Below are 20804 nucleotides of genomic sequence, written 5' to 3'. Positions count from 1 at the left end.
AAAGACAATTAAATGATCTTTTGAACGATATCAAATATGCATTGTGTAAAATTGGGAGTTGGGAGAAATTAATGGCCAAACTCAGATTTCCAAACTTTTTTTGCTCGTTTTGCAGCTTTTCAATTCAGACCTCATCCAACACTTTTGAACCCTGCTCTTTCCGTGATGGCACGATCATAACAAGCGTGGTATCATTTTTAAGAGAATTAAATGATCTTAATTGAATGATGTCAAATATGCATTGTGTAAAATTGGGAGAAGGGAGAAATTAATGGCCAAACTCAGATTTCCAAACTTTTTATGAGGGTTTATTTACAAAATTTTTAATAAAAAATTTGGCAGAAATGTGACCAAAATTACGTAAATTCTTAAATGAAAAACTTTGTTTATTTCTTTGTCTTTGTTTGTGTTTTTTATACAAAATATCACCTTCTTTTGTAAAGAAACTCTTTTTGTTCGTTTGTTTTTGGCTTTTTTGCTTGTCAAACCCCTGTAAAAAATTATTCCTAGGGCCCTAAATAGTAGAATTTTTTAACCCCCGTTACATAATTATTATTTACAATGTTAAAGGGATGTTTAAATCAAGTGGGTATTAAAAGACGAAATGGTAATCTGACTAAATGGCGATTAAACCATATTGATAGTAGAAAAATTCATGTGGCAGACAAAATCTGGATTGAGTCAACGCAACGAAGGGAGAGAAAGAGTTGGTTCTCAAGGGGTTCCCAATCGATGATCAGCGGTTCACCAGTTTGCCACAGAGCTCTAGTCGTGTTGGTCAACAACTGCATATTCAGCCAAATTTGAGAACATGAAAAACGGAGATTTGTCCAATAGTGTTTTGTGGCACACGGATTGTTATCATGAATCCAAACTTACTGTTGAATTAGAACAAGCAGAAGGGGGGAGAGAGAGAGAGGGAGGAGGAGGGGGGGGGGGGACTGGTAGGAGGATGTTGGAGGGAGGGGGAGAGAGATTGGGAGAGCGGGGATGAAGGGAGTAGAGAGAAAGAGAGTGAGAGAGGGGAGATGTAGTGAGAATATATGTGTGTGTGTGTGAGAGAGAGAAAGAAAGGGGGGAGGGAGAGAGAAAGAAAGGGGGAAGGAGAGAGATAACTAAATAACTGAAACGAGAGAGCAGAGCGAGATAATCGAATAATCGTGTACAGCTTACCTCAGGAACATTAATACTGGCGTATTGTAGTTTTTTTTCGGGGGGGGGGGGGGTGCATGGGCTGTATATCCCAAAATTTTGCACCAAACCTTCAGATTGTAGTTTTCTGTATAATCATGCATCATAGGATTCAATAAATTAATTATAGTTTATTTTTACCTGCTAACGTGAACATCAGGTAACAATTACTTGATTTTAATCACCCATGGCATTTCCTCAAAATACTATCAAGAGGTGGCGCTATGATGAAAAGGAACCGCCGACGAGACTAAATATGTTTATCTCAACCCCTCAAAAAAAGTTTGGAAATCTGAGTTTGGCAATTAATTTCTCCTAACTCCCAATTTTACACAATGCATATTTGATATCATTCAAAAGATCATTTAATTCTCTTTAAAACGATACCATGCTTGTTATGATCATGCCATCAAGTAAAGGGCAGGATTCAAAAGTGTTCGATGAGGCCTGAATTGAAAAGCTGCAAAACGAGCAGAAATAGCCATGAAGGTCAATAAAGAACATGATTCTTTTGTCTGTGTCAATAGAGATGAAAATCCATTCAAATCAAGCCCCTGCTTCCTCATTTTTGATGTTTTGTTGTGGTTTATGTAGTGATGGTTATGTGAGATAACATGGTTTGAGTCGTGGTTTGAAATGCATGTTTGTTTGTTTTGTGTTTGCTTGTGCAGAGGTGTGTGTTGACACGGAAAAAAGAACAGTGACTTTCAATATTGTGTCATTTTGCAACTTTTGAATTTTGACCTTGCCCCACATTTAAAGGCACTGCACCTCCATGTGAACCATAATCATATGATATAGGGTATCATTTTTAAGAGAACTAACTGATCTATTCATTGGTATCAATCACACATTAATATTCACTAAAACCGAGGAAGAATAATCAATTAAAATCAAATTTCCAATTTTTTTTTGAGGAGTTCATAATTAGCTAACTGCTCGAGGTACAAAAAAAAAAAAACACCGACGTTGTCGGCTAGAAGTAAAAAAAACAAAAACATAAATTATATAAAGGGGTACTCCGGGCTGAAAATAATATGATTTGAAAAAATAAAGAAAAATCATACAAACAAAACACTCAACAATTTGATCAAAATTGGACGAGGAATAACAATGTTATGGCATTATTTTGAAAAATGTGAACACATTGAAAACAAGTAGTAGGAACATAAATACTTTAGGATCTACATGATGATTTGAGGTAAACTCTTTTATGTATATCCTGAGACAAATCATGCCGGAAATCATAAATTTATCACCCTGACAAATTGCCATTATTCGACAGTTTATAGTAAGTCAGACACATGGGCTTGTTAACCAATCACAGCCAAGGAAAGTTGTCTGATCTGCCACTGTCTGACGAATGATGATGAAATGTCGTGCCACTGAGAATCAATTATGGGGGGGGGGGGGGGTATGTGACTCAAAGTTGACGAATGGTTGACGAATGTGGGTGTGACAGAGGCTCGTCAAAAATCTGCCATATCATTGGCCAGAGCGTGTTTTTATGTGGCCTACTTCAAATACTTGCATATTAATATTATTCTATTCGTTTATTAGTTTAGCGATTTAGAACAACAGTTACTTTAATATCTATATTAATTCATATTCATTTTATATAAATCTAGTTTCCAAACAGCAAAAATAAAGACGTAACGACCCTTTACAAATTTCCATTCAACACAGAATTTGTATAAAGGAGACCTTAAAACTGTAACAAACTAGATTGAGACTAGTGTAAACGCAGTGTTACATGATATGTACGACGGCTTTATGCAGGCTTGCAGCATTATGTAAAACTATGGAGGTACGACACGGTTGTGGTCGCCTGTAAGTGAACTTCACTATTTTAGAGCATGGATTACATAAGTTTGATTTGATTTTGAGCAGTTTTTTCATCGACAGGAACATCAACTTCATTTGCAATAAAGTTGTCTTCCACTGAGTTGATTTCTTTGATTTTCCAGACGCCATAAAAGGCATAAACGATGCCTTCGAACGCGGTCGAATTTTTCTTGGGCGGGATCGCAACGTGCGGAGCGGGTCTGTTTACCAACCCGCTAGAAGTGGTCAAAACACGCATGCAGTTGCAGGGTGAATTGAAGGCTCGCGGGACGTACCACCGCCATTATCGGAACGTTTTCCATGCATTTTATACGATTGCTCGTGTAGATGGACTGCTATCTCTGCAGAAAGGACTCGTCCCTGCTCTCTGGTATCAACTTTTTATGAATGGAGCAAGGTTAGGGACATACCAATGCCTTGTAAATATGGGGCTAACAAAGAATTCGAAAGGGGAGTTGAGCTATCCGAGAGCTGTGGCTGCCGGGGCGTTTGCCGGATGTTGTGGAGCTTTTGTTGGTAGTCCTTTTTATCTTGTAAGTTGCGGAGGTAAAATAATTAATGATAATGTAATAAAGATAAGGGAAGAGGAAGGTCAAATATTTTGGAAAGAATCAGCCATAACTCATTATATAATTACGTATTGGATCATTAGTAAATAAGATGCTACTTTTTATTTTGCTTTAAAAAGGTTTTGTTTCCTATTCGTCATTAATCTTAGATCTACATGTATGTACTGGTACGTTCAAATTCAAATCAAAGGTAAGTCATTTGATTGATAGCAAATTTGTTGGTTTGTATTCAACTTTCTTGCCATGCCACATTATGCTTCATTTGCATTTGAACATGAGTTTCTTGCAACACAGTTAGAATCTGAGTGTGACTTAGAACTTTGATAAAAAACTTCATTTATGTTGCATTTCTTTAATAGTTTATTTCCCGAAACTGATCTACGTGTAGTAGTACTAGTACTGTGAAAATGCATCATAAATGGTCGTTTGTTTTTGATAGGTAAAAACACATCTTCAAGCTCAGTCTCATGAGGCCATTGCAGTCGGCCATCAGCATACCCACCACGGCATGACACATGGACTGCGTCTTATATACACCGATCGAGGGTTCTTTGGGTTATGGAGGGGCGTGTCAGCAGCCATCGCTAGGGTGACAGTAGGATCAGCGGCCCAGCTCTCGACGTTCAGTGCAACCAAAGAATTGGTTAGAGATAGCAAGGTAAATTGACAGGAATCCCTACAATACAGTTTGAAAAATATTATGTTTTTGGAGAGCCATATTTTCATAGGAATTGAAATCGGATGATAATAATCTTGAACCAAAACACTGTTAGGAAAAAAAAAATCATTTTTATTTTTTACCTATCCCATAACTTATATTCTTATTGACTCAAATTAAATCATTTATTTTCTTTCTGTAAAAAGACATTGAAATTTAAAATAACATATATTGTCATTAAAGGTTTAGGGAAGTCATAAAAAGCATCTGGCTTGTCCGAGATGGCATTAAACCAGATAGATAACAATGTAAGCTACAGATATTTGTGATTTATGTCTCATCCCGTTTTGAAGATTAATAAACTGCCTTATGAAATTGCTGTATAAATGAAACACTTGACAATATACGATGCTATGTGTTTCGGCAGTTGAACACCTACTCTTGGTACAGTATGTATAATGAGAGTTCAATTGCTATTTTTCTTTTTCAGTTTTTCCGAGATGGCAGCATCCTCATACCGATCACCTCCAGTATGATCAGTGGTGTTGTCGTCGTGTGTTGCATGACGCCTTTCGATGTGATAAGCACCCGTCTGTACAACCAAGGATTGGATGGGAATGGGCGTGGCCTTTACTACCGAGGATTCCTGGACTGTTTCTGGAAGGTGTTGATGAAAGAAGGACCATTGGGTTTTTACAAGGGCTGGTCTGCATCGTGGTTTAGGCTAGCGCCTCACACAGTTCTTAGTCTAGTCTTTTGGGACCAGACTAGAATGTTGTACCAGCATTTTCAGGAGTCATTGGAGAGCTGATGAATAAGGTTCGATTTAGATTAGAGACATCATATAGTTCAAAGTCAAGGTTTAATTATGCTGGAAGCAGTTCACACAAAGCTTGGGATGTATGACTGATTTTCACAAGTTGCTGTATTGGTCATTATGTGTAGTTGTTCATTTTTAATCCATCTTACAATCGATCACAAATACTGTGTGACAGGGCGTAAAGGAGAACATTTCACCAAAAGCTATAACCAATGTTAAAGACCCTATCAACCAATAAATATCACTTTTTTGAATTTGTCTTTAATTTGATTTTAGCTGTTGGTCAAATCACCCCTACTGCCCCATGTTATAAAGAGTTGTGAAGGATTAAAATCAGTTTCAAATGTTGAAAGGAAAGCAAGGAATGCTCTAATTTGGGAGCCAAAATGCTTATGTAGTACCTGGTCATTGTGGCATGCATGCATAATCCAAACCAGCATACATGGAAGTATTACATATTGATGCAAGAGTTTGAGCCCCGGCTCAAGTCTTGGACGATTGGTCAAGTTGGATTTGGAGCATAATATTTAACATACATGTACATATTCTGTTGGTAAATTGCCAATTCGTCCACTGCCTACTCGTCCACTTACCACATGGATATGGTTTACCACCTTCATTTAGTCTAATGCCACTCCATCCATCAAGACTGTGTCTAACAACCATTTGGTCCAATAGCTATTTGGCCCAATCGTCACTTCGTCTAATCACCATTTCGCCAATTACCATTTCGTCTATTACCGTTTCGTCTAATAACCAGTTGGTCTAATACCCATTTTTTCATTTTGCACAATGAACACTTTAGTTTAATTAGACCAAATAGTATTTGGACTAAATGGCTATTGGACCAACAGGTCATTTGATGGAATGGCATTAGACTAAGGTGAAGATACATGTACTTACATTTGTTGGACTCATTGTTTGGTTGACAAATAAGATTAACCAGAATAGCAAATTGAGGTTTTGGGTGAATTTCCTTGGGACCAGGATAAATATTATCCAGGTATGAAAAGGATCTGCTGGCTGTTTGGTAAAAGATTTAATGGTAGTTATACTTTACAAAGTGCAATAAACGTGATTAATCAACTTCCAAGAGTGTTCTCCAATCTGAATGGGGTCTTGTGATATCCATTATAGCATTGAATATTATTTTACTTAACCAGCAGAATGCAGACCCTACATTTCATATGTTGCATTTGTTATGGACATCTACCACATTATCAAGTGTGTATGATAGGGTGACCTAAAGCTACGCACTGTATTTACAGATGATAAGAACTATGGCAATCATAATATTTGAACGGGTTGTCTTACCCTAATTTGAAGACTATTTCGGGGGCTAATTTACCCAGCCCCCGTGTAATTTATTTCCCCTGGCCTGAATACACTTGCTAATGAGCAATATTTTCCAAACAATGCATCATGTTTATGTTCAAAGCCAAAACTACATCTTGGTTGATATAATTGTGTTCATTCATTTCATCACTTAATCTCAATGAAGTCTTTTATTATAATTTGAATTTGGTGCTTTTATGGATATAGTTATTTATCAAATGTTCACGTACAGTACCTGTAACTTTAGGTTTTAGTTTCCTGCTTGGGATCATGTCTATGTAGCCCTGTGTTATATTGAAATACTAGTATACCCTTAAGGCTTATATTCAATTAGTTACCTATTCTGATTCAGGTCAAATGTTATACTTGTGACATAATAAAGTAGTGAAGACAAAAAAAAGAAGATTATATATTAATAATGAAAACAAAAATATTGTTGGTACGTACAAGAAGTTTTGGGAAGATGAATATTGGAGATGAAGCATTTTTAACTTGAGAATAGTTTTTATCTTCAAAATCTGGAAATAAGCACTGAGAAGGAGCATGTTGAATCATAAAACAAATGCACAAGATAAAGTTTATCTTTCTGAGGGCTATTTCAAAATTCTGCCGACATGCACAAAACTACACGTAAATAATTGGTTTTGAAATTTTGATGTATTGTACATCACTTGTGATCATGGACATGTATGTTTGTTCTTGCCAGTATGAGAAATATAATTGTTTTGTACGTTTTACATTATATTGTTGTTTACATAATTGGAATGGTATTATATTGCTTTGGGAACTTACTGGTGTGCATACTATTTTATAAGAGGAAGAGTAGTATCTGTTTCTTGCAGGTGTTGAAAAAACCCGATAGTAATCATGATAATAATCCACTTTTATATAGTGCTTAATAAATCGGAACGATGTTTCTAGGCGCTTTACAGATATATTATTACCCCGGTCATCGGATCCTGGCATGCCCACATACAACTAATGTTTTTTCTCCACTCCCTGGGGAGCATTTTAACAAGAGTTCCAAGACTCAGTTGCTAGGCATACTACACAAGCTTCCACATCCTACGGGATACCCATTTAACACCTGGGTGGAGAGTGGCAGAGTGTGGATTGATGCCTTGCCAAAGGACGCTAGGCCATGGTGGGATTCGAAACCACGACCCTCTGATCACAAGGCGAGAGTAGGAACCGCTGCCCCACAACTCTTCCTGTTGAGGCACGATCTGATACGTCTCTGTTGAATAATAGTGATAAAGATATGTCATTGTCTAAATACCTTCATTTGAATTGGCCGAGGGCATGTTTCTGTAAATTATTGAAATCTATGCCTTGAAAAGTACCAAAAACTTGCATGTACCGAGATAGCAAACTGTCCTTATCATTTTGATGAGGGGGGGGGGGGTGTCAAAGTGCCTAAAAATGATGGCATGAAGGGTTTTTTTAATACAGCACAGTTCTCTCTCTTTACTTTCTTTTTAAAATTTCTCTTCTCTCTTTTTTAAAAATTTTTGCTCCCATTTATAGATTACTTGAAAAAACATAGGGAGAGAGTCGCCCCTGCCCCCCCCCCCACTCCCCGTGATGCTATCCGAGGCATACAAGACATACTGTTTATATTAAGTTCTGGCTTTGAGTGTATCATGTGATATTCTAAATTATTTTGTGCGAACAAATTGAATTTCCATTTGTACCCTATTGCAATTGGACAATAAAAATATCTGAATCTGATTAGTAAATTTTAGTGACATACATGTACATCAAACTAATCACAATTCAATCCAACTCAAAGTTCAGTTATCACTTGTGATCAGTTAAAGCATGTCCTATTGTTTGGCACGAAATTCGGGTAATAATGTCACTCGGATCATTCTCTCAGGAAGCCAGTGCCAAAGAACATTGATATTTTCCAGAATGACAGTTATTGTGACTTTTAGGGGCTTCGAATTATATACATGTACATACATGCATTTCATCTCGTCACGTTGCGTCAGGCGACTGCAGTGTGCAATGTTATTTTTTTAAGTGTAAAGATTTGAACTCTTGTTTGCTGGAGTTGAATTTATTTGTATAAGGAACTAATTGACTTTGCATGGTAACTGCAGTACATGAACAGTGGTGGATCTACGGGGGGGGGGGGGGGCGGGGTTCGGTTTGGGAGTTTACCCCCCTCCCGTGCTGCGAAGTAAAAAAAAAAGTAATGTACAAAAAGTAATATACATTTTGGAACCAACACCAAATTACCTTCATTTTATAGTGATTTTTTTTGCTTGTAAAATTGTTAATCAGTCCAACCCCCTCCTTGGAAAAAAGCTAGATCCACCCGTGATGAATATAGATTACTCGTCTCATTTGTATTACATATATGTTGCAGATTTTTTAATGTAACACTAGAAATTCAATAATTGCATGCATTGCATCTTCCTCGAAAAGTACTTGTATACATATGGGGGTGGGGTCGGATGACTAAGGACCCTCCCCCCAAAAAAAAAGAAACAACAAACAAACTTTTCACTACCAAGAATAAAATTTAAAAAAGAAAGAAATGGAAAGGGAAATAGAGAATCATTATACTATTTTTATGAATATTATATCAAAATCTATCAAATAATAGTTTGCTTGCTCGCTTCGCTCACTGGCATCTTTTTAGAGCTTTTGTTCCAACTGCCATATCTGGCCCCTCAAAACTTTTGGCTCATCACACGGCTACTAGTTGGTACGCATGTATATTTCTTATTTTAAGTAGAATCGTTGTTGGCAAATGATTATATTAGATGAAAATGCAACTGGTGTGTTTAACTCATAGAAATACATTTTTAAGCAATGTACTGTCAGGAGGTTAGGAGATCTCGCGAAATCTTCGTGGATTTAAAAAAATTTATTCCATCCAATGAACTTAAGCACATTGCGAGTTTATTCAGGAATGTATCTGTTTCTGATATCTGAAATTTTATTATTTTGTCTGTTTGAATAATTTTGTATTCAAACCAGATAAAGGTATTGTACTGCAAGTAATTTTGTGCTAGAAATAATGTTTTCATTGGTAACATATTTTAAACAATTTTTTTAAATAAATTCGGCTTTGGCCTGCCAAACGATATAGGAGCCTAATTATTGAATAAAGCAATACACGTTATACGATGTTAGATTGTATATAAATTAAAATGTAAATGTTGGTACAGAGAATACTTATATCGGTCCTGTGGAATATATAATTATAAATATAATATTGTGAAAAGTTTTCTTTATATATCGTGATGTATTTTATGAGGTATGTTAATTTTAAGGAATGAGCATTGTGAGATGGGTGGGGGGGGGGGGGCGAAGAGAGAGAGAGAGAAACTTGAGATTGGAAGAATGATGCGATAGGGATAAGAAGGGATGGAGGGGGGGGGGGCTTGAAGATCTAGAAGGATAAAAAATGAGTTGCAAAGACATGCGAAAAGAAGGATAGATATAATGAAATACGGGGCGTTGTGTAGAAATAGTGATAATTGGAGGAGTGAAAAAGGTAGAGCGGGGAGTTGAAAAAAAATCCCCCTTTTGAGAAGAGTACTATCGTAAACCCCAAATATAACAGCATGTGCATGGGATCAAGGGTGGCGGAAAGAAATTCTGGATTTTTTTTTTTTTTTTTTTTTGGGGGGGGACAAAAAGGACATTTATATTCTTACCATCAGATTTAGAATACGGCTCAAAATAGCTGTGTGTTTCTTGGTATATAGGTTAAGGGATGGTCCAGGCTGGACATATTTATATCTCCATAAATATAGTAAAATTCACAAAGCAAAATGCTGAAAATTTGATCAAACTCGGACAACAAATAACGAAGTTATTGAATTTTAAAGATTTGCATTATTATATGATGTCATAACCCCACTTGTTCTTTTGTATTTTATTATATAAAATTAGGTTTATTAAAATTGTTCTGCTAAGAACTAAAACAATCGGATTGACAACTGATTAAGTGCATTAGTTATTTATTGCCGCAACTTATTCATCATAAATCATAATGGAGACACATCATTTACACATGTATGAAAAACTGAAACATTTATTATTTCATGTAATAACATAAGAAAATGAAAAATGGGGATGTGACATCATCAGCCCACCAAATGAATATTCATGACGATGTGCATATAACTCTTCACAAAATATTGATAAAATTTAAAATTCAATAACTTTGTTATTTGTTTTGATGAAATTTTCGGCATTTTGCTTTGTGAATTTTACTCTATTTAATTAGATATAAATATTTTCAGCCTGGACAATCCCTTTAAGCAGAACACTTTAAAAGGATATTCTGATTATTTTATAGAAAATATATAGGCCTACATGTTAACTACATATTCCGCGTGAGAGCGTAGCGAGCAGTGGATTTTATTTTTTTTTTAAATAATGTTGAAGTAGAAAAACTTGGTGTGTGGTCCAATCTGACGCTAATTACAATTCAGAATCTTTTGTAGTGAGCTAAAAAATATATAAATGCTTCTTGAAATTATTTTGTTTGTTGAAGAAAATGAGATCGTCGGAAATCCCCCCTCCAACTTTTAAATAGCTTAAAGGGAACACATACATAAGGTCATGTAACAATGGAAAGGGTGAAGAGGGGGCATCAGTATTGCCTCACTGAAGGTTCTATTAGGTTAGGGGGCCAAATGCCCTAATAAAGCATAACCGTGATAACATTGGGAAAATGCAAGTTTAAAGGGTATTTCAACGCAACAACATTGCGTAAAATTTACAAATGATATGGAATCATTTTACCCAGCAAGCATACATTTTCCCAAAAATTGGGTAAACTGTTTTTACAGGGGCCGCGGAAACCGTGTACAAAAACGTAAAAATGACCATAGGATTGTGATTTTTTGCATGGTCAGCCCCTCCCAACTTTTGGCTCAGCCCCCCACACTTTGAAATCCGTTACGCGGCCCCTGTTTTAGAGTGTTCTAGCCTGTTCGACAAGTAGGTCCATGGCTAGGAGGACTTTATTTGCATTCTTTTATCTTAGGGGGCGGGGTCATGACAATACACGGCACCGTCGGCACGTTGTCACGTTTTGCTGTAAATCATTGCTAGCTGCTCTAAGCTCTTAGTCTATAATGTCCTCTAACTAACTGTCATCAGAGCATCGAAATGGTGAGAAGCGAATTAAGAAAGAATCTGGTAGACTAACAATGATATATTGGATTTCATAGATACATTCTACAACTTCTGAATCAGTCAAAGTTCAAATTGAATGTTGTATACAGATGGGTCAATGTATCAAAGGGAAATAAAGAGTGACAGCGGACTCTGATCAGCTGTTTGCTTTGTGCTAGTGTATAGGAAGGCATACATGTATTGTGACCGGTACAGGAATATATTTCAACATCATCGTGTACCTGTAGGTAGCCTATTTATTATTTTGTTTTATATGAGTTTGCAGATTACCCACATTATAATAATAATATAAATGCATTTATGTATAGCGCAAAAACTGTCTCTATATATTCTATTTTGCTGCAAGAGCTCCCTGATGATGTACATACTGTTAGAATAGATAGGTTTTTAATCTGATTTGAAATTATGTAAAGTTGTCGAGTTCCTATATGTCAAGGGGAAGTTTGTTCCATTTAGTCGTGGGGCTGATATGAGAAATCTCCTAGTGTAGGTTTAGTCTTGTGTGAGGCCAGAGGGTACTTGCAGTGTGAGTGTATCTTGTGTGCTACGAAAGTGATGGTCATGAGATCCGCATTTTGATTTTTAAGAGATCTGAGCTATACAGTAACCTGGGGCCTGAACATTGAGAACTATGTGATTCTTTACCGGACAGGTAACCAGTGTAAATCTGGTTGTGTCATTTGGAAATGGTATGATTTCATTTAGGGCTAATCTTTAGTACGCAGTCGAATGAAGTTTACAGTGCAAATTAGTCCTCTATAATCCCGTCGATCAGGATTTTCACTTTGTGTTATAACTCCTAATTCCCTGGTTATAGGTTCGATGTGCCGGAATTCGCGAATGGTTGCTCTACTGACGGGTTGGTTCTTTTATATCAAGTATATTCTGAAGCAATAATCGGCAAAATGAAGGAACAATAATATTGCCAGTGGTACAAAGAATGCAAAATGTATATTGTTTGAAAATTACCACACAACCCATGAACCCAGCTTTAGTTTATCATGTTGTCTTTAACTTAGGCCTACTCACCAAATCATATTTTTGCCTCTCAGCCAATCAAATCCAAGGAAAGTTGTCTAATCTGACAACTTGTTAGATGACTTGTTAGATAGCAGAAAATATTTAATATTCAGACCCTAAAACTGATAGTTTTACAAATCACTTTAACAGAATAAATTTGTAAATCAAACAAAATAATGAAAGTTCGATTTCCGAGCTGAAATATGATTTTGTATATTGACTTAGAAACTTTGATATTTTTAGCTCCTGATTGAGCAAGATATGTAAATAACCTAATAGGCAATGCGAGCGCGAAGCGCGAGCGAAAATGTTACATATAGTGACATGTTTTCTTTCCAATACCTCCCCTCATCTTATTTTTTCACTCGTCTTACTCCTCTCATTTTCTTCTTCATTTTTTTTCTTCTTTTTTCTCCTATCTTTTCCCTTCTTTTTTTCTTTCTTTCCCCTTTTTCTTTATTTTTGCTCCGGCAAAAGGTGTGGCCCGGGCCCCTCGGGCCCCCTGGATCCGCCTATGGCATGACTCGGACTCGGACTGACTGGAATCGGACACATCACTGGCTAAAACCCTCATGCATGAAAACCTCGATCTTTACAAGAAATTATTATACACACCTAGAACCATGTTTGGATACATACGACCTAAGCTGGATTTATCATAACCTATACGCTTAAGAAAATTATGCTTCATATTCGATTAAGGATCGAATATAAACGTCTCGTATTAACATTCAAAATATGTATACATCAGGAGCTGTGGAACGGTTTTTTGAAAGTGGAGGGGCTGAGCCGAAAGTGGGGAAGGGGGGGGGGGTGCTGACCATGCGAAAATCATAATATGATGGTAAGTTTTACGTTTATGTATACGGCTTTGGGAAAAAAATGCGGGGGCTGAAGCCCCCGCAGCCCCCCGTTTCCGCGGCCCCAGTACATGGTGTTGCCCCTGTTATCTTCAAGAACTTGTCCAAATTCATAAAAGCAAACGTAATCTCCGTTCTGGTTCACAAAGTCTTCTCTCTGAAATTACTGTCAAGACCAAATCATATGGGGATCGGGCTTTCCAGAAACCTGCATCGGCACAATGGAATTCTCTACCCCCAAAGAAATATTATTTTTATTATAAAAAAATTCGGTTATGTCATATTCTATTAAATACCCACCTCTTTCCGAATGTTCAATTAAGGTACAATGTTAAATATTCTATGATTGTGATAATGCATATGTACTTTTACTTAATTCTTTGTCTACGAACCACATTTCCCGCTTTTCCACACGCATAGAGACCTATACGTTGTATGCGTCTTTTAGCTTAACCAAAGCCCTTTGCTGAAAACCTTGCACTTAACTGAAACCCCATGACTACATTAAACAAACTGCTTAGTAAAACCTAATGTATAAACAAACATTATGCGTAACAAAAACCTCATGCTAAAAACCTGTTGCTTCAAAACCTTATGCTAAAAAATCCTATGATAAACATAACTTTATGCGTTAAAAAAAACACATGGCTTAAAAACCTTATACTTGACCAAAGCCTTATGCTAAAAAACCTTATACTTGACCAAAAACCTATGCTAGAAACATTATTATTGACCAAAACATTGGACAAAAATCTTAAACTTGACCATAAACTAATACTCAAAAAGCTTTTACTTAACCAAAATCAATAAAGCTAAAAAGCGCCTTATGCTTGACAAAACCTTAAACTTAACCAAAATCTTAAGCTAAAAATACCTTATGCTTTAAAACCTTATACTTAACCATAACCTTATGCTAAAAATACCTTATTCTTAAAAACCTTACACCTAAACAAAACCTTATGCTTAAAAAACCTTATGCTTAACCAAAACCCTTAGCTAAAAACCTTACCCTTGACAAAAAATTGTCTAAAACCTTATGCTTGACGAAAACCTTATGCTGAACAACCTTATACTTTACAAGACCTTACGCTTAAAAACCTTGGGCGGTATTCTGAAAGCTCAATCAGCAGTCAATTAGCGCTCAATTAGCATTTTGGTATTCTGAAAAGTCACGAGCACTTTTCAAAAATCAATTTGTAAATCACACAAAATAATTAAAGTTCGATTTCCGAGATGAAATATGTTTTGTATATTGACTTCCAAACTTGATATTTAAACTCCATATTGAACAAGATATGAAAATCACATAACAGGCAATGCAAGCGCGAAGCGCTAGCGAAAATTTTATATAGTGACATGAACGATACTTTTCATTTGTCCAATTCTTCCCCTCATCTTATTTTATTCTCTCGTCTTCTTCCTTTTCGTTTTTCTCCTCTTTCTTCCCTCCTTTTTCTTTTTTGTTCTTTCCCTTTTTTTGCTCGGCAAATAGGGGGGGGGGGGGGGGGCGGGCCCCTCGGCCTCCCCCCACCTGGACCCGCCTATGTACCGGTACCCAATCACCTAATGCATGGGTTGTGTGAAGGAAATTACGACATGACTTGGATGATTTGAACCCACGACTCCCTTTTTCAAATTCCGGAATTTAATCCACGAGGCCACATCGTCTTGAATCTTGATTCTTAGATTATAAATACAGTTTTAGGTTCCTAGACAGAGTTATAAATAAAATCGTCTGAACTTGATTATTTGGTTTCAAGGTTTAGAAATAGGCCAAAAAGAGATGATAGACATTTAACCAACTCTTGTGTCATTATGTCATTATTGTATAATGTATAACCCCCTTTTATTGTATCGAGTTAAATGTATGAAACTCGGAAACGTAAAGAAAACATTGTTTATAATATCTTTATCAACAGATCTGATACTGCCAGTGGGAACCTTGGAAGAATGAAGGACGAATCCACAGACAGTTGACAGAGTGATCTAAACAGCCTGACATGCCTGTCGATGTGATTGAGTTTGGCCTTGGGGGCGCTGCAGCTGCCTGTGCAGTTCTTTTCACAAACCCTTTAGAAGTCGTCAAGACTAGGTTCCAACTGCAGGGAGAGTTGAAGGCATGGGGAACCTACCAGCGTCACTACAGGAATGTCTTCCATGCCTTCTACACCATCGGTCGGTATGATGGTCTCCTGGCCTTACAGGCTGGGTTGCCTCCAGCTATCATCTATCAAATCTTGCAAAATGGGACTCGCCTTGGCACTTACCAGATATTTACAGACATGGGACTAACGAAGAACAAGACGGGGCAGGCGAGTTTACCCAAGACGATGTTGGCCGCAGGAGTTGCGGGTTATTTGGGAGCTTTTGTCAGCAGTCCAATGTATCTTGTGAGTACATATTTATTTTACGGGAAGTCATAATGACCCACCATAATTCAGCTTATCATTTCGTATAAGAAAATATTTTTGTCTTATACAAGATGAAGCTTTCTCTGTGACTCTGTGCATTCCATTCACTGACCATGCAGTATAGGCCTTTCAGGGGACCGTTTCATAAAGGACTTTCAACTGCTGTAACTTTGCCATAATGGGAACTACCATGGTAACAGGGCTCAGCAGCCAATCAAAATCAAGGTTTTCATGGTAGTTGCCATAATGGCAAAGTTACAACAGTTGCAAGTCCTTTATAAAACGGGCCCCCTGGTGATGGCCTACTGAGTAGCAGACACTAGCATTATTTCCAATCCCAAAATTTATGCTAATGGAAAAGTGGTTTCTTACACTTTACGTGATATGAACTAAGATCATATCAATCTAATATACATTTTCCCTCCAATTCTTGGTGAATTAGTCACAATGTGCATTCCAGTTATGACATTTTTTTCAAGGTGAAGATAAAATAAATTTGGACCAGGGATCGGCTTATCTTGTCATCTTATTCGGAATGATACTGATGGGAGGGTCTATTGGTTTTGATATTCTGAAAAAAGAACATATTCAAATTTGGGATTAACTAGCAAGTCGCACCCGTGATTAAAAAAAATATATATACAGAGAGCCGTGTTGATTTCAGCACATACTGTCAAAGATCTCTTATTTGATTCCTGATACGTAAGCTTCTGTCTCCTCAGTAATGAGCCCAGATGCCCCTACTGATATTGCACGTTCATTGTAATCATCATCATCATCATGATCATAATCATGATTATCGTCATCCTCGTCATCATGATTATCACCATCATTATTAATTGATTATCATCATAATCATGATCATCGTCATCATCTTAACCATCATCAACATCATTATCATCATCTTCATCATTGAAACCGCCGTTCTCAAGGTCCTCGTCTTCATTTTCATAAAAAAACATCAACACCATAACCATCTTTATGAGTATAATCACCATCAGTATTGCCCACCATTGTGATAACAAATTGTCCAAAGTATCACAACCCTTTCAGTATTTACCAATATCATTTTCAGTGTCAAAAGCAATTTATCTCCAGGGGCCCGTAATACAAAACTTAGCAATGATCGTGAAACATTTTTCTACGATTGTTTCCATTTTCCGTTGACTACAATGTACGATCAATCGTAAAATCACGCATACGATCAATCGCTAACCTTTGTATTACGGGACCCTGCATGATGCCAGAATGTCGGGCTTGCGCGTTTGCGCATTTTGTGCTTCTTGAGCACGGAACGGTGTCATATTTTTAAATTTATACACAGAGTTCAGTATAGTTTTAAATGTATATCAAATCATACAGATAAAGACTCAAATGCAATCCCAGTCTCACGAAGTCATAGCCGTAGGTCACCAGCACACTCACAGTGGTTGGCTGCAAGGCTTGAAGAAGATCTACGTAGAGGGCAGCGTCAAGGGTTTATGGAGAGGTGTCAGTGCGCAGACCATGAGGAACGGAATCGGTTCAGCAGCACAACTTCCCGCCTTTTCTCACACCAAAGATTTCATCACAAAGACAGAGGTATTCCTTTCTTGGTCATATTTGACTCTGATTGTTGTAACGTTGTAAAAAGTATAGGCCAACATGAACTCAGTCATGTGCTCTTACATAATTCATTTTGTTTGCCACCATGGAAGCATAGGCTAGTTGAAAGGGGGAAAGTCCAAAGAGCACACGTGCATTTTAAACTTAAGGACTGACACCCTAGAAACTTAGTAATCCAGGAAGAAGGCTAATTGTCCAAAGGGTGATCATCCAGATTATTGGGTTGGTTGTCTTCCATGGTCGCTTCATCCACCATAAGAAACACTTCTTCTTCTTCCTCCGCTGATCCCGGAGATCTACTATTAAATCCTCGTTTTGCATATAGTAAGGATTTGTAGAAATCGGATCATCATCTTCTTTATCATGTTTGAAATCGGCAGTAAAACGCTTTCATCAGTTTATTCAAACATCTGTTTTTTTTTTCTTTTCACTTACAGATGTTTCGCCCTGGAAGCTATTTTATCCCGATCATCTCCAGCATGGTGGCTGGTGCCGCCAACGTCGTTGTCATGACGCCATTAGACGTCATCAGTACCCGGATGTACAATCAAGGCATAGACGAAAGAGGGAAAGGGCTCTATTACCGAGGCATATGGGACTGTGCATCAAAGGTGTGGAGGAAAGAGGGTCTAATAGGATTCTACAAGGGATGGTCTGCCTCCTGGTTTCGTCTGGCACCCCAAACTGTTCTTAGTCTTTCATTCTGGGATTTAGGACGAAAACTCTACTATCGAAATGTCAACAAAAACTGAGTTAATTATAAAAAAGAAACGTGCGTCATTGATACGAAATGATTTTCCTGTGAAACATTCCAATGGCATAACTCAATATACAAGATCTGTTCGAATATAGAAACCAATTGACAAAGAAAACAAAACGTCTCTTATAGTGATTTCTTGATTTTACGGGAAGCAGGCAATGTTGATGATCTTTGTCAGCATTGACTAGTATAATCCTGATTCTTGAATCCTGAAAACTAGCAATGTCCCGTTGTCAATATCTTCAAAAGTGAATCCTCGATTTAATAGTGAGTTTTCGCAACTGCTATGCAGATGCTTTCTGGAACGTAGAGAATCTATTTTTAAAAGCCCTTCATGACAAAGCAGCCTTTGTCGAAAATCGGGGAATCAAAGCCGCAGTATCGTCCGTGACTCTGGACACACGACATATTTGCAATTTTTCGTCAGCTCCGAAACTTAGGGCCTTTTCACACGTGAATCTTGAATCATCATTGTAATGATGATTGCAGGCGTTCGTGATTCTAATCATGTTCTAGTTTGGTTTCACACGTGCTAAAAATTCGTCATTAGCCTTATTTTTCACTGGAATCATCATTCAAATTACGATTTCTTTTTACCGCATGAAAGGGCGGTTTGACGATCTGCTGTTCTGGTTCACCTACTTTCGACAAAGACCTCTCAGCTGTTCATTGTCATCTGACCTGCAGGTTCAATACATTTGCTATGTTCTAGATTTCGTCCCCGTTGCAATTGTGAAATCTCACTAATAACAGATCTAGAACGCATGTTTCGTGTCGATAATTTTTTCGACCATCGTGCAACGCTTTTTAACCATTGATTGTGAAACAGTTCAGCACCATCCTGAAGACTTGTACATGGGATTAATCCCTTTCTTTTACGCCGATCGACTGTCAGAATGAGATAGCTAGTCAGAGTGACGAAATCAGTCATCTCAACCGCGTCAACAGATAGATCTACAACCTGGATAAACAACCTGAATCAGGATCTAAATGGTCTTCCGAGAGGAAGCAAACTATGGTGACATTTTTATGATGCGTTCCGAAATGCGCCTGATCCTCATTTGCATCCAACTGCCAACGGCTGTATCACATTGACGCCATCTTGTGGCAATGAAGAAATGGCGTCGCCAAGAGGGGCCCAGCACAACAAGTGGCCGTTTGATGGATAAATCTGAAACTCCTTTTCGTTTACTCTTTTATGATATTATCAAGTTGAATTTATCAGGGCAATATATTACATGTGTGCTGATTTTTTTCCTTTTTTGTGTGTATGTGTTATGAACAACCTATTGAACTGAACCCGGGTTTGTTTCAAACTCTGATTGTGGTTTAACTAAAAAAAAAAAAAAAAACTACGGAAAGCCAAAGGTGACACAAAATATAGTATCGAAATTCAAATTTTCACAACTTATCATACTTCTTTAATACACTTGAATCATTCATAACTGGTCTAGGAAAGATAACTATAGTATTTTTCTTCACCATAAAATCATGAGGAAAGTATTTAAAATCGTAAACATGAAAAAAGATGGCGTCGCCAATGAAAAACATTCAATGAATACATGAATTGAAAAAGATAATGTATACATTTTTGTCTTTCCATAAATTAGATCATGGCCTATATACGGTTCACTGGATGTAATCGCCCCCTCTATGTATTTTGTGTTTCAATAAAATAAAATTCTTTTTGATCATTAAAAGTAGTTCATGACCTTGTCAATGCTGAAAAAATAACCGCTTATGTCGCAGTCCACTACAGAATGTAATAATCGACGACGATGTCGATGATGGTGTTAGTGATAAAGGTGATGGTGATGGTCATCGATTTAAATGTAAAAAAAGGAAAGTAAGGAAGAACAGTGGATGTAAATTATGTTTTGAACCACAATGTAATGACTGGCCCCCGCCTCAAAGTGTGTGTGCCTGTGTGTGCATGTGTGTGTTTGTTGAGTATGAGCAGTTATGTGTGCGTGCAAGCCGGGGGGGGGGGGGGGTGTCGTCATCTCTCTCTCTCTCCCTGTCTTCATGGTTTGACAGTTTGTGCATTCCAAAGAATTTTCATTTGTTTAATAGTTATTCGACCTCAATGATTGTATATATCGTTTGATATACTCCAAGCTTTAGATAGTACCACAATGATCATGGTGTACTGCGAGCCAAGATTTGGGGTGGAGGGTGTATGTTAACAAGAATGTTATTGATATTCAGGTTTTATTTTTAATTGAGTGTAACCAAACAATCTCATTGCCCCCCTCTCTTGATCATTTGAAAAGTGGAAACATTAGAAGTCAAAAATAAATAATAAAAAACCACTGAAAAGACCCTGGATTTCCAAGTTCTTATGAGTGAAGCAATTGGCCTATCCACACAGAGACACACCTCACTCACACACATAAATATATAGATTAAATAAATATATGTATATACATTTATATTTGCTAAATAAAACAAGTAAAGCAAAACGAACATTCTATAATTTGCTTTATTTGTTATTATTTAGCAAATAGATACTGAAGAAGGCTTTTGCGACACATGCCAGTACTCTGCTTTATTCCTGACCATCA

General features: G+C 37.2%; 2 protein-coding genes across 5 annotated transcripts in view; both read left to right on the top strand.

Annotated features, from left to right (window-relative positions):
* Positions 1 to 19899, top strand: part of LOC129276198 (solute carrier family 25 member 35-like) — a 34514-nt gene extending 14615 nt beyond the window's left edge. The window contains exons 1-4 of one of the 4 annotated variants that reach the window (XM_064109326.1): positions 11364 to 11560; positions 15384 to 15854; positions 17238 to 17456; positions 17918 to 19899. In XM_064109326.1, coding sequence (XP_063965396.1) covers positions 15465 to 15854; positions 17238 to 17456; positions 17918 to 18232 — 924 coding nt within the window. In that variant the 5' untranslated portion in view covers positions 11364 to 11560; positions 15384 to 15464 and the 3' untranslated portion in view covers positions 18233 to 19899. Of the gene's footprint in view, positions 1 to 11363; positions 11808 to 12101; positions 12274 to 15383; positions 15855 to 17237; positions 17457 to 17917 lie in introns of those variants that run through there. The other 3 variants (XM_064109325.1, XM_064109327.1, XM_064109328.1) reach the window with 3 other exon arrangements.
* On the top strand, positions 2975 to 8950 carry LOC129276199 (solute carrier family 25 member 35-like). The gene is made up of 3 exons (XM_054912615.2): positions 2975 to 3569; positions 4045 to 4263; positions 4754 to 8950. The coding sequence occupies exons 1-3, from the start codon at positions 3180 to 3182 to the stop codon at positions 5072 to 5074; spliced, it is 930 nt and encodes a 309-aa protein (XP_054768590.2). The 5' UTR covers positions 2975 to 3179; the 3' UTR covers positions 5075 to 8950.
* Positions 19900 to 20804: the final 905 nt, after the last annotated feature.

The sequence above is a fragment of the Lytechinus pictus genome, chromosome 14 (genome assembly GCF_037042905.1).
Source record: "Lytechinus pictus isolate F3 Inbred chromosome 14, Lp3.0, whole genome shotgun sequence".
Classification (NCBI taxonomy): Eukaryota; Metazoa; Echinodermata; class Echinoidea; order Temnopleuroida; family Toxopneustidae; genus Lytechinus; species Lytechinus pictus.
Note: the sequence above shows the minus strand (reverse complement) of the source record. Positions and strands in the feature narration are given on the sequence as shown.

Coding starts and splice junctions, on each gene's coding strand:
- LOC129276199 (XM_054912615.2), top strand. CDS start 3,180: ATGCCTTCGAACGCGGTCGAATTTTTCTTGGGCGGGATCGCAACGTGC. Junction 3,570..4,044: donor TTGGTAGTCCTTTTTATCTT/GTAAGTTGCGGA, acceptor TGTTTTTGATAG/GTAAAAACACATCTTCAAGC. Junction 4,264..4,753: donor AATTGGTTAGAGATAGCAAG/GTAAATTGACAG, acceptor TTTCTTTTTCAG/TTTTTCCGAGATGGCAGCAT.